The sequence below is a fragment of the Gymnoscopelus braueri genome (genome assembly GCF_963280865.1).
Source record: "Gymnoscopelus braueri genome assembly, chromosome: 21".
NCBI lineage: Eukaryota > Metazoa > Chordata > Actinopteri > Myctophiformes > Myctophidae > Gymnoscopelus > Gymnoscopelus braueri.
The window spans coordinates 48,465,109-48,484,724 of NC_137623.1; the positions used below are offsets into that span (position 1 = coordinate 48,465,109).

The 19,616-nt window shown below is 43.4% G+C and overlaps 1 protein-coding gene across 2 annotated transcripts in view; it reads right to left on the reverse strand.

Annotated features, from left to right (window-relative positions):
• Positions 1–9,618, reverse strand: part of LOC308077641 (guanylate-binding protein 1-like) — a 41,197-nt gene extending 31,579 nt beyond the window's left edge. For both annotated transcript variants that reach the window (XM_080418455.1, XM_080418456.1), the window contains exons 1-2: positions 9,374–9,618; positions 7,680–7,885 (exon numbers count right to left, since the gene is read on the reverse strand). In XM_080418455.1, coding sequence (XP_080274581.1) covers positions 7,680–7,863 — 184 coding nt within the window. In that variant the 5' untranslated portion in view covers positions 7,864–7,885; positions 9,374–9,618. The remainder of the gene's footprint in view (positions 1–7,679; positions 7,886–9,373) is intronic.
• Positions 9,619–19,616: the final 9,998 nt, after the last annotated feature.

The following is a 19,616-nucleotide window of genomic DNA, read 5'->3' on the forward strand; positions in this document are numbered from 1 at the left end:
GAAGCTTGCAACACACATTTTGTTTCACAGCCTACTTCCATCTGAGACTCCGGTAACATAATCGATGCCAGACGGTGTCTCATTTTTTCAAGCTACTTGGCAGGTGATTGCATGATCCCGCCCCTAGCAGCCGCTGATTGGTTCGTACACGCAGCGACCGGGCAGCTGTACTCCCTGAGAGATCCCAGATCAGGGTGTATTGTGAAACTCAATACCGCCCTCATCTGGCTGAGTCAGGTTACAAAATAAGACCCAGCCCATGAAGTTTGGAAGCCAATCATAGCAAAACGCTATTGCAAATCTGTTTGATTTGTATTCATCACAAGACACAACAGATAATGTTTACTAAATTAGAGTCCCTATCAGGGGTCGCGCTAGGATTTTAAACATAATAATAATACTTTTAATGCATGAATGACAAGCAGGTGCATAAACGTAGCCAATAATAACACTTAAAGCATTATATTTTGGTCTGAAAACGATTTGAATGTAAAGGAGTAGGATATATAAAATAATTATAGCTTCAATTATAGTACAAATGACCAAGCACAGGTTGTGTCAGTGGCTGCGTGCGTAATGATTTCTCAACAAGCCGGTATAGGCTCAAAATATCACGTCCAATGACAGTGTAAAATGGAATGGAACCGATACATTTTTAAGCTTTGGAGCATGACCCAGTGTGCAGACGTTCTTTTTGGATTCTGACCTCAGCACCTGGTTTTTAGTGAGTGGATGTGCGTGATCTATTGTTTGTTTCTTCAACAAGGTGTTGCATCATTAGTTTCATAGTAAAACATGTTCTTTAGAATATTGAGCAATATAGTGTGAAAGTCGGGTCTGCGCAAATCTTTCATAAGGTTGATTGATTCATCTGGCCAGCAATGAATCAAAATATAGGCTACTCACCATATATGGTCGTATGGTGACAATTATGTGTCGGGACTCGGGAGTGCGTCCATGCGTCAGATGCAACTTTGGGAAAGTTGAATTAGCCTTTGTGGTGATCTACAGGCTCCTGACTGACTCCTCATAAAGAATTTTAATTCAAGTGGTAGCCTAATGATAGTTTACGGTAGAATACGCCACTGGTTGGGACCCTGTATGCATTCCATCTTCCTGGTTTAACCACGCTACGCAACCATACACTCTGGACAGCTGTTCATCTTCAATGAAAATGCATGTGCAGTGTTCAGTGTTGTGGTAAGACAACTTTGTGTATTAATAACATTTTCCGTGGCAGAACCCCACAGACAGCAGCCTACTCCCGTGAAACAGAGCGGGCCTCATGCATGCATGAGGCCGAGGACAAAAACCTGTTCCCACACCCTGATGTGAAGCCTACCACTGAGCACAAGTATTCAAACAATGACAGCACAGAAAGAGACAGACAGACAGACAGATTAATGAGGGTAATGTTAGTAACAGTGTACCACTACAGGCTTTTTGAGTTCTTTAGTAAACAAGGTATGGGTCACATAGAAGTGAAATAAAATGTCCTCTGTTTCTCTTGGCCGTGTCTCTCAGGTGATCTGGTTGTTCAAATATATTATTGAAGGAATTAACCACTTAAACCCTCTAGTCAATTTAATCTGAGTTGGGTCCGTACTTGGTCCACTCGTTTTTTCCCTCACTAGTTTTACATATAGTAGATGCTTCATGAACTAAATGCCCCTTTAACATACATTTAGAGTTTGAATCTATTATATTTGTTATCTTTCTAAATTTTTTATATTAAAACTGATGATACTGATGATTATCCGAAGCAGGGAAGACAGACAGTTAACCTTTCCTGACTTTCCTGATCTCTCCGGCACTGCTTTTAGTGTCTGCTGTGAGATTAAATGTGACCAAATTTGACTGGGAGACAGTCATCTAGCATTTTTTCATTTAAATTTTTTCATGTCATATGAAAGCAGGGAATCATAGCAAAATAATGATATATTGGTTAATAAGATTGAGTGAATAGTTTTGAAACTTGTGCTCCGAGGAGCACTTTTTCTAGTTTTGTATTTCTTTTTCTGTTATTTTATTGTCTCCGCCAGGCCGAAAGGCATGGCGAGAGAGTATGTTTTACCCTCCGTCCGTCCGTCCGTGTGTCCGTGTGTCCGTCTGTCCGTCTGTCCGTCTGTCACCAGCTAATCTCCGCCACCGTTGGCTTGATCGCGGCGAAACTGTGCACACACACTCCCTGGATGCCAATTCCGAACTTCTGCCCCAAATTTTTCACATGGGCCTTTTATAGCGCCACCAGGAGGCCGATTTGTGCAAAACATATTTTTTGACAGTACTCCTACAGATTTTGTCCAAAAATCTCGCAAATCGGTACACAGTATCTCTATAGTCATTAAACAAAACTTGTCTTTCAGATTTTTCATATTCCATCCTGATTGGCTAAAAATGGCTTCCAAAGTTTGTAGGAGTGCTCCATTTTAAACAAAATGCCTCAAATCATGAACACATTATGCAATTTTGGTAAAATTTTGCACGCGTATTTCCACTATGCCGAGGAAGAAATGCCACTTGACATTTTTCAAATCAGCCTCATGGTGGCGCTACAACAGGCCGATTCATGTTTTTACCTATAATCTGTGAAAAACTTTGTATGCGCACTCCCTAGAGGTCAAGGAAAAACCTTTGCCCTGCATTTTTCCCATCTGCCTTTTATAGCGCCACCAGGAGGCCGACTTATGTAAAACACATTTCTTTATATTACTCCCTCCGATTTTATCCAAATTTCACGCAAATCGGTACACATGATCTCCATAGTCATGTGATCAAGTCGGATGTGTTTGATTTTTCATATTCCATCCTCATTGGCTAAGATTGACATCTAAAGTTTGCAGTAGTGGCTTGTTTTGAACAAAATTCCGCAAATCATGAACGCACCGTCCGATTGCGGTCAAACTTTGCACGCACATTCACACTATGTTGAGGAACAAATGCCACCCTTTTAACATTGGCCTGTTATAGCGCCACCAGCAGGTCTAATTTAGCAAAAAGAATGTTGCACAAAATGCCTCAAACCATGAATGCAGTGTCCGATTGCCGTGCAAGGCCTAAGAAGAAATGGTACCCTTTAAACATTGGCCTATTATAGCGCCACCAGGAGGCCACAATAACCTACCTGACCTGGCGGAGACCTGTGCTCCGAGGAGCACTTTTTCTAGTTTTTATTGTCTCCGCCAGGCCAAAGGCATGGCGAGAGAGTATGTTTTACCCCCTGTCCGTCCGTCCGTGTGTCCGTCCGTGTGTCCGTCTGTCACCAGCTAATCTCTGGCACCGTTGGCCCGGTCGCTGCGAAACTGTGCACACACACTCCCTGGATGCCAATTCAGAACCTCTGCCCCAAATTTTTCACATGGGCCTGTTATAGCGCCACCAGGAGGCCGATTTGTGCAAAACCAATTTCTTTTTATTACTCCTACAGATTTTATCCAAACGTCATGCAAATCGGTATACAGTATCTCTATAGCCCTAAGGCTGGCTTCCAAAGTTTGCAGGATTGGTCCGTTTTGAACAAATTTAAATTATCCAGTCAGCTTGCGATTTCCGTGAAATTTTACACGCACATTCCCACTAGGCTGAGGAAGAAATGCCACCCTTTTAACATTGGCCTGTTATAGCGCCACCAGCAGGTCTAATCTAGCAAAACACATTTTTGGAACAAAATGCCTCAAATCATGAATGCAGTGTCCGATTGTCGTGAAAGGCCTAAGAAGAAACGGGCACCCTTTTCACAATGGCCTATTATAGCGCCACCAGGAGGCCACAATAACCTACCTGACCTGGCGGAGACCTGTGCTCCGAGGAGCACTTTTTCTAGTTGTATTGTGATTTTATTGTGATATGGATCTCCCTTGGGTCTGAAATAAAGATTGAATTGAATTGAATTGATAATACCAGGTCATTATTCCCTGGAGTGAGACTTAGGGCGGATTCAGACTATGGTCCCGGGTGCGCACCCCGGACCACTTGGCAGATGTTGTGATAGTGTGAACGTAGCGTAACGTTCCCCGTAACGCATCACTGTACCGTACCCGGGACCGCCTGGGGAGGTATTCTCGGGTCCGATTGCTGCGCACCCGGGAACGGAACGCTGCAATGTGAATCCATCCGTACCGACAGGAGGAGGTGGACTGCCAATCATATATCATTTATATATTTTTTATAACTACACATTATTTTAGCTGGGTTATACCTTCTCATAGTTCTACTTGAATGTTGACAAGAAAAAATAATCCCGCTACTGTTTGAGTAGCGCGAGCCGTGGAAAAGACATAAAAAAAAAAACATAATCCGCTAGGATAAATATAACAAGGATTAGTCTGTGACGTCACTGCTAAAATACCAAGGATGCGTCTGTGACGTCACTATCATATGAACAGAGACGACGTTACATTTCGAGGTTTCAAAGACCAGCACGCGCACACTGCTTTGGTTGTGTATTGTTGTTCTGTTGTTATTGTCTCCGCCAGGCTGAAAGGCATGGCGAGAGAGTATGTTTTACCCCGTGTCCGTCCGTCCGTGTGTCCGTCCGTGTGTCCGTCCGTGTGTCCTGTCCGTGTGCGACCAGCTAATCTCAGGCACCGTCGGCCCGGTCGCTGCGAAACTGTGCACACACACTCCCTGGATGCCAATTCAGAACATCTGCCCCAAGTTTTTCACATGGGCCTGTTATAGCGCCACCAGGAGTCCGATTTGTGCAAAACCATTTTTTTTACATTACTCCTACAGATTTTATCCAAACGTCATGCAAATCGGTACACAGTATCTCTATAGTCATGTGATCAACACGGATCTGTCAGATTTCCCATATTCCATCCTCATTGGCTAAGGTTGGCTTCCAAAGTTTGCAGGATTGGTCCATTTTGAACAAAATGCCTCAAACTATGCACGCAGCTGAAATTTCACACGCACATTCCCACTAGGCCGAGGAAGAAATGCCGCCGTTTTCACATTGGCCTGTTATAGCGCCACCAGCAGCTCTAATTTAGCAAAACACATTTTTGGAACAAAATGCATCAAATCATGAATGCAATGTTTGATTGCCGTGAAAGGCCTAAGAATAAATGGCACCCTTTTCAAATTGGCCTATTATAGCGCCACCAGGAGGCCACAATGACGTACCTGACCTGGCGGAGACCTGTGCTCCGAGGAGCACCTTTTATAGTTATAACTCAAGACAACGTCAGGAACACAGTCAAACTTTATTATTCACTCGACACTCTGACAAGTGACTTTTCTTCTGTGAATGACATTCTCTATCTCCCAAAGCCTCATAGTCCACAGCGCCCCCATGAGGCACATAAGTACCATTACTATTGAATGAAGTGTACTCGGGTGCGGAAGAATCTTGCCCAATGTGAATGCTGGCCAGCTGGGAGAGGCCAATCGTACTCGGGAACGGTTCGAATCAATCGGACCCAGTCTGAATCCACCCTCTGAGTCCCTATGTGACCTGTTAATCTTTGCCAAATCACAAACACGCACATCCCATTCACTGTGTCGCTCAATCACTCAACATGACATTTAATACAGGTCGTCCACACCTAAAACTAAATAGCAAACAATCCACAGATGACTTTCAATCAACATCATCCTGAGGAAGCTGCAGGGGGATATCAGATTTATATCATATGGTGCAACTTTTCATTCGTGGTGCCATCCATGGCTAGAAGGGACAGTATTTTTTAGTTTTTGTTTTATCCTCTCCACAATATAAATCAACAGCCAACAACAACAACAACAACATAACAAAAGCAGATTGTGTAGGTGAGATTGGTGGTTTATAAGGTTAATCTCACCTCATTTCACATCAAGAAATGCAACACAAATAGAAAAAAGCTAACTAAAAGCAAGCAAGCTAATACTACTACTGCTGTTACTACTACTACTACTATAGAAATTGTCAAGAGCAAGCCCGTTGTCTCATGCTGTAGTAGATATAGCACAATCGATGGAGGAGGACGTGGGCTTTTGGTTGCACATGTTTGAACATTATTTGACTTTGTTTGCTGTTGCAATTGCAATTTTGAAATTAATCGATAATCTGTGCAGGACCGGGGACGTCATGTTCACATTTATCTGCCTGTAATGCTGTGTAACCTATTGTTCTTCTTTGAGAATTAATCATTTGTATCGGTAATACCTGTTGTGATCATTTGTGTAATGAAAACCATACGTTAATTATAGTTGCATAGTGTATAGTCCTATTATATCCACGTTCCTTTTTTCTTGTTATATGGTGCAATAGCTCTTTCTCAATAGACATATACCCCCCACTACATGAGTACAAATACAGTAACTAACTAAACAAAACAAACTAACTATAAACTAAAATGAATACTCCAAAGCAAGCATTAGTAATCACCTGAGCTATAGACGCCTTAACAGACAACGTCACACTGATAAGAACCAGTATGCGCACGCAGGCCGGCACCAAATAAACCCCACCGCTCATAAGATGCAATGTAAAAGTGGTCACAGCCTCACGTGTAAAAAATGCATCCCATCAAACTCTCAGATGCTCACAGTAGGGAGGAAGAATGCTTAGGATTTTTACTGTCATCTCTCGCTCTTGAAATATATAATCCTTGGTTTCTGTTGTGTGTAATACAATAATAGCAATAGACCATATTCACACGGCGGCCATGTTTCTATGAAGTCAATGAAAGTAGCCACCCCGGGTGGCGGCACTTTCTATGTTAAATTCCAATATGGCCGCCATGTGAATATGGTCTATTCAAAGCAGTTGTCCCCCAAACCCCACCTCTAGTGGCTGTCATAAGAACGGAGGGAGTGCTCTATGATCATGGCACCACAGCCTGCATGGCTCGCGCAGCTGCAGCCCGTCAAGCCTAATTTATGCTCCGTCCCGCGAAGGTGTCGCTCACAGCGGTTGCATCCGCGAAGTGGTTGTGAGCTTGTATGTCAGCTGTTCTGGGCGTGCAATACCATTGCGGGGTGAAGTATATATGTCTCGCTAGGGCGCACCTCACTAGCCATCACGCAAGAGGGGGTTGAATGAACTGAAACCAGCGCACCCCAAAACAGCACCGGCTTCGAATGCTATCAATGCATTGAATGGGAGATTATCACGTTTTATCAGACCTTTGAATGGGCGAAATAGGCGACCTACTTACCTACCCGCGATTCATCAGACCATTCATTCAGGAGCTACTGACCTACTTGGAGGCGGAGCAGTCCCCACAACAATATTAACGATTCTGTGCCTATCGGTACATAACTCGAACGGCGCTGAGTAGGCACAGGCGAACGTCACACCGTTCAGGACGGCAACTCGGTCGCCTTAGCTCCCTCGGTGGTCCTTCACGGGGTGACAGTTCGCCTGTGACTGCGCGCCTCCGTCATGGTCCGAAACCAAAAGCGAAACCTAAACTGAACTATTAAGTCATGTCAGTTGGTAGGTCAGTATGTCTTGATAACACCCAATGAATGGTCTGATAAATCGCGGGTAGGTAAGTAGGTCGCCTATTTCGCCCATTCAAAGGTCTGATAAAACGTGATAATCTCCCATTCAATGCATTGATAGCATTCGAATCAGGTGAAAGGGGATGCGTCCAGTCTCAATGTTGGTAAACAAATAATTGGTCTATAAGGTTACATTTTGTGGACTTGGGAACACTAGTGTATATTGTCTATATAGTGAACATGCTCACCTTTGCTCCTCCCGGCCAGCTTGTTCATGAGGTAGGACTTCCCGGTACGGTACAGGCCCACTACTGCCACCACGACCACATGTTGGTCAATCTGCTCTAGGATCGACAGGGCAATGGGGTCGATACACAGTTTGCCATCGCTGTCTCTCTTTATCAGACACACTGGCTCCTTCATTGACACCATGATGGTCACTATAGTGGAGATACTACAACAAACAGAGAGGAGACATAAGGATAATATACTGCTACATAATGCTTAGAGGGGTATGACACACTAGTTTTATTTAGTAGTTTGTTTTCTGGTTCAGTGTAAAAACTACAGCAGAGCAACATGAAAAAAAAAGATGGCCGGCTGCATAAGGCTGACCTTATACACAGTGATTTAAGCAACACAGCTACAGGGCTGACCTTAAGCAAACTGTGATTTAAGCAACACAGCTGCTGCTAATCAAATATGTGTTAGATTTAGGTTGACTACCGTCTATGTGTATTCACCCCATAGCTCTGGGCACAGAGTAGACGTAATAGTAGTAAGTATTAGTACTACTATTAGTCCCCCCCCCCCCCCCCATGGATTTCCAATGCGCTGCGAGGGCTCCAACTGTAGTAAAAAATAAACAAAACCACTTTGCTGCTCGTCGAAACAAAGGCTGTTTTGTGTTGTTGAAAGTCTATTCTCGCATTTCTTGGAGGTGGGAATAGAAGCCTGTTTATTTTACTACAGTTGGAGCCCTCGCAGGGCAGTGGAATTCCCTGTCTATGAGCAGAACCGAGCGTCTGGCAGGGCGTTAGAGAGAACTCACTAACGCTCTGGACCAGGGCTACCCCCCCCTCCCCAAGAAAAAACTATATCCTCAAGTATCCAAAGTATGCAAATACATATCATTTGTATCACTTATGAAGCAATCAATCTTTACAAAATTAATGCTTTATAGACCTCTCTATGCTGTCTAGATGAAGTACAAACTACATTTGTCCACATTTTTTAATAACTGAATACTTTGAAATCCACCATTACATGCAACATACAGTATCAGACTTTTCTCACTCACATTCATATTAGGGCAGCACTCTCAGGAGATAGAGCCTTGCCCTTGGTGTCTAAGGTTGTAAGTTTAAGCTCTTAATAAACATGTTACAAGTAACATGTTATAAACAAAACAAAACAAAAACAAGTCCTATTCAGGCATTGGGCCTATACATATTTATGGTTTAATGAACATTTTGATCCAAACAGCTCTGCTGATTTGACCCTCTTGTATTTCACATTTGACTTGCTATTTTTCCTGCTGTGCAGCAGCTATAGGCCTAACTACCAATTAAAACTAGTAGGCCACTCTTGAATTATCTGAATATAACTCAAATGGATTAAATAAATAATAAATTGGAAACAAAATATTCCTGGGATTACAGCAGTGGTGCGTTCTACCGTGTTACGCTATATACGTGTGACCTGCAGAAAATCTTCGTAGCCAAACGTCGCCCTCTACTAACCGTTTCATCCATTGAAAATGTGCTAGCGTATCTCCACGACCACACGCATGTCGTGCAGGGAATGATTATCGTATCCCTCCGAAAAAACCTAGAGGACACCACTGGATTACAGTAACACACAATGTGTGTGTAATGGAATAAATGCCCCATAATAGTTTATTTATAAGTTAATTTCAAATGAAAACAGGATAAAGACTTACCAGAGCAGATCACAAAGACGTTGTAGATTTTCTTTTTCTTTTTCTAACAGTCTGAGGTTATTAACGGTCTGAGTTTTCTAAAGTGAACTACACTTCTACTTGCCTAACTTGTACAGAATACAATGTGCCCGTGTCTCAGGGGAGACGAGTCAAATGCAGATGACTGAGACAAAGCAGGTGCAGTTGAGTTAATAAGAATTAAACAAGGCACAAGAGAACTAAGGAATTGAGCTGGTATAAATACACAGAGGAGATAGTGAGCAGCAGGTATGAAGGAATGCAGGGTGGCTGGATCTGATTGCTTGAGGGGAAATGAGGTGAGGTGACTGTAATGTGGCAAAGACTGACGTCTATCAAACATTGTTTGATAGACAGTTTTAATTGAAAGTTAGACAATGACAAAGACAATACATACAACATACAATGACTTAATGAACCCAATAAACAAAAACATCCTGCAGGCATGAGGCATATAGGCAAGTATTTCACGTATCCCTTTTTTGTCTCCTTTAAACTTAATTTCTTTTCAAAATCTCTTTATAAAAATGTTCTGTGGCAGAAATCTCAGGGGCCAGGCATACATAATGACATCTCAGATCCCAGATCCTATTTCTTTCAAAAGTAGAATAACAAGAATTATTAAAGCAAATATAACATAAGATCTGAGGTCTACTATTGCATATAATAGGTACAACGACAAATAATAAAATATAGCTGCAAGCAGCAATAAGCGGTTTCGAGGGATAAGGCAGAGACAGGAAGAGGCAGGCAGAGAGAGAGAGAGCGAGAGAGCGAGAGAGAGAGAGAGGAGAGAGAGAGAGAGAGAGAGAGAGAGAGAGGAGAGAGAGAGAGAGAGAGAGAGGAGAGAGAGAGAGAGAGAGAGAGAAGAGAGGCAGTTAGAGAGAGAGGGAGGGAGGGAGAGAGAGAGAGATGAGAGAGAGAGATGAGAGAGAGAGAGAGAGAGAGAGAGAGAGAGAGAAGAGGAGAGAGAGAGAGAGAGAGAGAGGCAGTGAGAGAGAGAGGCAGAGAGAGGGAGAGAGAGGGAGAGAGAGGAGGAGAGAGAGAGAGAGAGAGAGAGAGAGAGAGAGAGAGAGAGAGAGAGAGAGAGAGAGAGAGAAAGAGAGGCAGAGAGAGAGAGAGAGAGAGAGAGAGAGAGGGAGGAGGGAGAGAGGGAGAGGGAGAGGGAGAGGGAGAGGGAGAGGGAGAGAGAGAGAGAGAGGGCAGCGAGAGAGAGAGAGAGAGAGAGAGAGAGAGAGAGAGAGAGAGAGAGAGAGAGAGAGAGAGAGAGAGAGAGAGAGAGAGAAAGAAGAAGTGAACATGCATTAATTAACAAAGTCATGATTTTGGTTCAGTAAATTATATTTGGACTGGTTAAATTGGGGTTTGAACCAGGGACCTACAGACTTGTGGGTAGACAGTGTAAAGGATAAGGATAATTCCTTTAACAGGTCCTTTCATGAAAGTCCTTGCGGTCTTGTTTCCAATGAGGGCCCGTGAGCAATTAGGGGTTAAGAGTCTTGCTCAGGGACAAATTTCATTTCACCGACACCATTTGCTGGCCCTGGCCTGGAATCGTACCTGGGGCAACCAGGGCCTCTGGCTCCCTAGGCGGGCTCACTAACCCTCACTAACCTTAACCTCAGTAAAACAACGACCTAACCTCAAGAAACACTATTTGTAAAATGAAGAATTCATTGATGCACACATTGTTGGGGACATGGATCGAACTAGAGACCTATGGATTCACAGGCTGCCTCTCTTCTCATTGAGCTAGAGATATGGCCTCCCTGATGGTGTCTGTTGATATCTATAGATTTTTCCGTCCGTTATGAACCAAGCCTCTGTTTCGCTAACTACTGTAGATCACTGGTTCACAAAACATTTACCAATAAAGTTTTTTTTTTTGTCTCCTCGGAATGGAAACTAGTGAAAATAGTCGATCTACAAGCTCACAACACGTTGCTATCTGAAATATTGTGAGATTGTAGATCGGCTATTTTCACAAGAAAGTATGTCATACATAAAAAACAACTACTCTCAAAAAAGCATTTCATGTTATTGTTTAAAAATTGCACATGTCTGAATTAACAGGGTCATGTTTTGTACAATGCAATTTAAATGTAAACTGTAATGAGTGGGGTTTGAACCGGGGACCTTCGGCACATGAGGCTCACACTCTACTGATCAAGCTATTCAATCCGCAGCCTCAGACAGTGAGAAAGGAGAATGCAACAAAACAAAAGGGCGAATGAAGTACATCATACATTGAAAATAACTACTTTCAAATAAGCATTTCCCGTTATCTTTAACAATTGCACATGTATTCATTGATACAGTCATGTTGTGTGCAATGCAATTATAATGAAGTCTACATGAGGTGGGATTCGAACGGGCAACCCCGTGGTTTCAAGGCAGAAGATTAAGCCATTGGACCAACAGACCTGAACTGGTGAAAAGGGAGTTCACACAGATGACACACTTTCACGCAAATTGCTCAGAAATCCTGGGTTTAAATGTTTTTCAAACTGCTCAAAATGGCAGACAATCTAAGGGCAGAGCTTACTGGTCAAAGTGATAGATGTGTTCCTCATGAGTCAAGGCACATGTGTAAGCAGGTTTAATGGCTGTCGGCCAAACGAGGCATGACTTTTGCCTGTTTAAAGTTTGCATTTTCAAAAAATTGCTATAGCGCCCCCCTTTGACCAATTGGAGTAAGATTGGTTTCAGTGATACTTGGAATGACCCTCTACATTATTGCAAAGTTTCAAACAAATGTGAGTCTGCATGAACGTGTTAGGGGCAGATGAATAATTTTCATAAAACTGCATTATTCATTGGCTTATAAAAGCTTAACGTTTTCACTTATGGAAAATCCGCTTGCTCACGTTTGTCGGCATAGGTCCAAAGTTCATGTGTAAAAAGTTTCGTGCAGATTGCTCAAAGATCCCAGAAAGCTATAGATTTGTACTGTTTTTCATATAATTCAAAATGGTGGGAGATCTAAAGGTCAGAGGTCAAAAGTCAAAATGTAAAAGTTGTTAGGCATGAGGAGACGCATGTGTGTATTGAAGTTTCATGGCTGTAGGTCAAACAGGGCATGAGTTTGTACCTGTTCAAAGTTGGCATATTTCAATTGAGTGCTGCAGCGCCACCCTTTGGCCAATGGTTGTGAGTTTCGGGTCTTCGCCGTTTGGCATAGCCCTCTACCATATTGCCGAGTTTCGTAAAAAGCGACCACGCGGTTGGGCCAGAACTGAAAAAACGGCGGAAGAAACGGTACAATCTCAAGGCTTCGAGCCTGATAGGCCTCGAAACCTTAAAAAAAGACTATGCTACTGAACACCCCCACGCTCAACCCAGACAAAAGAAAAAAAAATCTCCCCTTCATATTCCCAATTTAGTAACTAAGTCTCACCCCAGGGAATAATGATCTGGTTTTATCATCAGTTTTAATATAAAAATGAAGAAAGATAACAAATATAATAGATTCAAACTCTAAATGTATGTTAAAGGTGAAATTAGTTCATGAAGCATCTAGCCTACTTCATTAACTAAAAAAGCTCCTGTTCTTTTTGACGCACGCACAGTCCTGACTCCACAACGCTGGGCTTACTGGGAACCACTGGGAGAGCGCATGCGCTGGTGTTTGTGTGGTACCGGTTAGTAGCGTCCTCGAAATTGACTTATTTCACCTATTTCTAAGTCATATTTCTGTACCATATCTTACACACGGGTATAGTTTTAAGATATTTATTTTAATCCGGCTAAGTGTTTTTAATGATCGGATGCACCGATCGGTTATATGAGCACTCTGAAATCCCACCCGTACGGGATCAGTAGCCGGCGCCAGCCTATTGCTATAGACAGTCTGACAGCTGGCTAGCCAGGAGGCTAACCGCACCATCTACTACTACGGAAAGGAGAGCGATACTAAAATCAACGCCAACTCATCGCAGCGGGCCCAGTTTTGGGCCCCTGTCGGTAAGTGCCGTTCCGATCCAAACATTTCTGACTACGACACCCCTCCCACCTGTGTTCAAGTCTACTTCATGCGGTGGGCTACCTTGTGTAGCCCTCGCCGGTACGTTTACGCACCGTACCTCTACCTGCTTGCAAACGCTAAATGAGCCTGCATTACATCACCAAAAGTCACTTTTACTGGCCATAGTTGTTTTTTACCCCCCGCGACCACCACCATGAGCCACTTACCTCACCATCCGGCTGCAACAGATGCCTGAACTGGAGGGAAGAATTTCCATACTCCACCAGATCCGGGACGACAAAATACTCCTCGACGGCCTGTTTTCTATCTGCCCGGAGGTTGTCACATCAGTCCCTGAGCCTGACTCATCGGACCCGGAGGTCTCCATGGGCCCTAGAGGTGCACACCCTGCAGCGGCTGAGTTCGATGCCACCGTCCCCGCTGACATGGATGCCATTCATCGTTGGAGTGGACAGGCTGCTCGGCTGGACCCCCCGCCGAGCTGGACTCCACCGTCCCGTGCCTGGATACCACCGACAAGTGGAGCGGACAGGGCGCTAGGCCAAAAAAACGTCCCTCCGCCAGCTCCACTTCTGCTGGCCAAAGGCTGCTCTGCACTCCCCAGCCCCTTTTAAAGGGTCTACCAGCTATACTGCCAGTAATTAAAAAAATAATACAACCTTCCCCTTCCCAGTTTGGGAAACCCACCGTCCACGCAAGTCATCCTCAGCTCACACCCTGACGCAACCCCGTGGAGTGGACACTCGCAATATTAGACACCTGCAGCGTGCATCCCCTGTACAAAATGGCCCCAACTCCATCAAAATGGCATTGCTCAATGCTAGATCAGTGCGAACTAAGCCAGACATTCTCAATCACTTTTTCACATCCCCTCGAAGCCCCACCCCCCCACCTGAGCATCGACGAACAGGTCACCTTATTCAATTGTACCTGCTTAGACATCCTGGATGATGTTGCCCCCCTAAAATCCAGGCGGCCCAAACCCAAAACTGAGCCCTGGCTTAATAATGCCACGAGAGCCGCATGACAACACTGCAGAAAGGCAGAGCGTAATTGGAAAACGGACCGGCTACAAGTCTTCTATGACATTCTGAGAGATAGATTAATTAGATACTGAAACTGAAAGAGTAAAATATTTCTCAAACCTCATCACCAAGAACTGCCATAGACCAAAAGTCGTTTTTGACACCATAAACTCAGTTCTAAACCCTCCAACCACTAACACACCGGAGGTGCCCCTGATCACTTGTGAAGACTTTCTCTCATGTTTTGTTAAAAATGTAATTGATATTAGATCATGTATTTCACAATCCACAAGCAGCCATCTCATACCCCCTGTGCCTAGTGCTACTCTTTGCCAGTTCGAGCCTGTGTCCCTCCCTTGTCTGCTGGACATAGTTTCTCACATGAAACCCACAACCTGTTCCCTTGATATTGTCCCCTCACGGCTGCTCAAAGAGGCCTTTGACATGTTGGGTCCTAGCGTCCTGTCAATTATAAATGGCTGTCTTAGCTCAGGTTACGTCCCCCTATATTTTAAACATGCTGTGGTCCAGCCCCTTATTAAAAAACCCAACCTCGACCCCACTGTTCTCTCAAACTATAGACCTATATCAAAGTTACCCTTTATATCCAAGATCCTGGAAAAGGTTGTATTTGGCCAACTATAATCTTTCCTCAACGAAAATAGCTCCCTTGAAGTGCTTCAGTCTGGGCTCAGAGCACGGCACAGCACGGAGTCCGCACTGTTAAAAGTAGCAAATGACCTATTTATGACTGTTGACTCAGGTGACTGTGCAGTTCTGGTGCTGCTCGACCTCAGCGCTGCGTTTGATACAGTGGACCATAATATTCTCACCTCTCTACTCAACCATGAGGTTGGCATCCGGGGTACAGTGTTAAACTGGTTTAAGTCCTACCTCCATGACAGATCCTTCTCAGTCGAGACCGGTTCTGTCTCATCCTCTCCTGCCCCCCTCACCCTCAGGGATCAATTCTTGGGCCCATCCTTTTTTCACTCTACCTACTTCCCCTAGGCTCCATCATCCGTAAACATGGCATCTCTTTCCATCTCTATAGCCAAATTCCATTCCCCAAAGCTCGGTCACTCGCTCACTCTCCTCGCTTCCTCCACTCGCGCCTAAGCCCCGCCCCTGCGAGGAGCCGAGGATTATTTGTGAGGACGGAGTGGTCGAGCGGTTGCCCTCAAAGGATCGGACTGCACTCAGCGTCATTTCAAAGCGACGGCAAATTCCGCGATCACTTATGACACACAGCTGGACCAGAGCCGTGGATGAAAATATACATGCATAGAAAAATATGCAGGTATAGAATTATACAGAATATAAGAATAGACAATTCATCAATGTGGATGGCCACATTGTTATCTTTATAGTTAACATTGTTGTGCAAGGCCATTTATTCCTGAAATAGTGAATGAAGCGCCAGGATGAGCAAACTTACATTTATGAATTTAATCCTGACCTGTCCCTCTTTTTGCTCGTACAGTCCCCAGAACCCCAGTACAAAAATGTACTCCATAAAGTGTAGATGTGTGGCAAAAAGGAAACGTCGCAGCCGAGTGGCGCGCAGAACGGTGGATGCATATTTATAGCAGAAACAGGTTCACATTTAACTGTAGCCGTACTCATTCAATTCTGAACTGATTCTTAAAATTTCTAATTCTCTATTAGCTGTGAAGGGTCTTCTTTCATGTGTATCAGTCATGATTGTTTCGTCATCAAACAATATCAAGCAAAAAGGAAATATCAGCGGGTCCTTCTTCTCCAGCGCGCTGCTTGCGCACCTCTCGTCCTAAAACACCCTCGCCCAGGTCTAATCTGGCGGCCTCGGCCCGCGAAAAAAATGGGGCAGTGTGTTTTAGGACGAGCGTTCCGTTTTCACCCGTTTTCTTTTCTTTTTCTTTTTATTCGTCCCAGAAGTTAACAATGTTAACATAATCTTTGTCACAGTCATTTATAGTAGTCCGTGCACTGCATTGAGGCATGCACGAAGAGAAACTATCAGCTTTTGAGACAGAATAAGTGTGCACAATATATTACAATGTATAATTGTATTATGCTTTATATCATACAACGCAATAAAGCCAGTGGCTTGTTGCGGTCTTTTCAGTTACTTTACACTGCTTGTGTGTGTGTGTGTGTGAGTGTGTGATGCGCAACGAGGGGGGCGGCTGGTGTTTTCGGCATGGTTTCGGGTTTCAAGCATTGTTTGTGTGGCCACATGTGGAGGAGGACCATGTATACTTCACGGGAGAAGGGGAAAAAAACGTGTACACGTGATGCGGAAGTCTGCCGCGAGGAGCTGTGGAGGCAGCTCGAGCGTACACTTCATGTACACTCGCTCAATGCGGAAGCGGAGAGCCTCCTCGCCTCCTCCACTCGACTCCACTCGCCTCCTCCAAGAAGCAAATGAACAATTGGAACCTGACTACTTCCGGTTCGAAGTCGGAGTGACCAAGTGGGAGTGAGCGAGTGGCCGAGATTTTCGGTATTGGAATTTGGCTATGCAGACAATACCCAGTTGTACCTCCCACTAAAGCCTGACAGAACCCATTCCCTGAAACCCCTGTTTGGCTTGTCTCTCTGAAATAAAGTCCTGGATGTCCACTAATTTTCTCAAGCTAAATGACGATAAAACTGAAATTGCACTCTTCTGCCTCCCAGACAAAACCGCAGAGATCTCAGCTTCCCTCGCATCTTTATTCCCCTTCATAAAAACACACATAAAAAAACGTGGCGTTTATTTGACTAGAATTTGATAAACAAATAAACTCTGTGGTTAAGGGAAGCTTCTTCCAAATTAGGCAAATAGCAAAAATAAAATCCTTCCTTCAGGCCACGACCTAGAGAAAGTGATCCATGCCCTTGTCACATCCCGGCTGGATTACTGCAACTCTCTCTACACAGGGGTTGCTAATTCTTCCCTCTCCCGCCTCCAGCTTGTACAAAATACTGCCGCCAGACTGCTGACTGGCACCCGTAAGCGGGTACACCCCTCCATTCCTAAACCCCCCCACTCCTACACCCCCCCATTCCGAAAACCCCCCCCCCCCACTCCTACACCCCCCCATTCCGAATTTTTTTTTCGGAATGGGGGGGTGTAGGAGTGGGGGGTTTTTGAAAACTTGGAATAAACCCTGCCATTCCGAAAAATAGATATAAATCCTATCTAACATTTTTTTTTTTTTTTTTTTGCGGGGGGGCATATGGGGCACCCCCCCGCAAAAAAAAAAAAAAACTTCCACAATCCATAATCCATTTTCGAACAAAATTAATTAGGCTATCTGCACTTCCACCATGGACAGCTAAAACAACTCACTCACATGATTCACTTGAGCTGAGCCCTGATTCAATCAGATCTACATCCTCTTCTTGCATGAAATTCTTGGACGTCGGCCAGCCAGAGGCGGGCCCCGGACTGGGATGCAAGTCAAAAATTTTTAAAAAATAATAATAATAATAATATTTTTTTATTTTGTAGGCCTATTCAAAAAAAAAAATCACCCTTTTCAATTGAAACGTTTGAAACATAGGAAAGGCCGCCACTCTATCTATCAGTCATGAATTAATTTTCTCCCCCATACCGACCCGCCGACATAGTCGATCCTTCATGGCACCAACGTCAATTTCCGATCCATCGACCATATCTGCAGTCTTCTGGCGCGGCTGTTCTAAATCTATCTAGATATCTATCAATCTATCTATCAAACTATCTATCTCCAGCAATGTACCGCTCAGCAACATGTTGTTCAACAAATAGCAGATCTACAAGCTCACAACAACTGTTATTGTGAGCTTGTAGATCTGCTATTTTCAAATAATGTATGCGTATGTATAAAATATGTCTGAATTGGTTAGTGATTCATATATATCTGCGATGTGTAGGATTATTATAATTATTATTATCATATTACAATTAAAGTAAGCGCATCGGGAGTGTGATTGAGTGCGCTTCCACGGCCTGGGTCTGTCTGTCTGTCTGTCTGTCTGTCTGTCTGTCTGTCTGTCTGTCTGTCTGTCTGTCTGTCTGTCTGTCTGTCTGTCTGTCTGTCTGTCTGTCTGTCTGTCTGTCTGTCTGTCTGTCTGTGTATGTATCTTGTAGATCGATCTGTCTACAAGCTCGGTTATTGTGAGCTTGTAGATCTACTATTTTCAAATAGCGTATGCATAAAATAGGTCTGAAGTGGTTAGTGTATGGTGTAATATAATAATTTAGATCAGACAGACAGACACACAGACAGACAGACAGACTGGTTCAGTCCATTAATGTTGTATTCAGAATAATAAAACTAATATTATTATTATTACCCTTATTATTATTATTATTATTATTATTATTATTATTATTATTATTATTATTATTACCCATATTATTATTATTACTACAACTACTATTACGCTATTGTTATTATCATTATTATGCTATTATTATTATTATTATTATTATTATTACTACTACTACTATTATTATTATTATTATTATTACATTAATGTTGATGTTCTGTCACAGCTCACTTTTGCGCACACTTTGATTGACGGGTCAGTAATCACGTAGGCCTACTCAGAGACGCTCACATGCTCAGGTTTCTCAGATGTTTTCTCGCTAATTAACCCACTTGTCACATCTCACATGAATAGTATACGCATCAGTGGTGGAAAAATTACTCAAATGTTTTACTAAAGTAAAAGTACCAATACTGCAATGTAGAAATAGGCCTACTCTGTAACATGTAAAAGTCAAGAATTCAAATTTGAGTAAAAGTATCCTACAAAGCCCAAGTATTGGTATCAAAATGTTCTTAAAATACCAAAAGTAAAAGTACTCGTTATGCACAAGGTCCCATTTCGCAAGTTTTCAAATGTATAAAAATCCTTTGAATAGCAGATCTACAAGCTCACACAATACAATTATTTATTTGATTTATTTGACGCAGAGAGAGAGAGAGAGAGAGAGAGAGAGAGAGAGAGAGAGAGAGAGAGCACGAGATTTGTGAAGCTGTTGCATTTGACCAATGAAATGAATGAACCTCTGGATACCTCCGTTTGAAGATCGCGCAAGAATGAACAGCTAAACTGTTGATAAATAGATAGATAGATAGATTGTAGGCTGTGTGGAAATAACTGCAGTGTGTATTTATGTAGTAACGGTAACAGCCAGAATAGGGGGACACCAAAACATTCTGGGCACTAGGGCTAACTGGGCACCTTGGACGAGTGG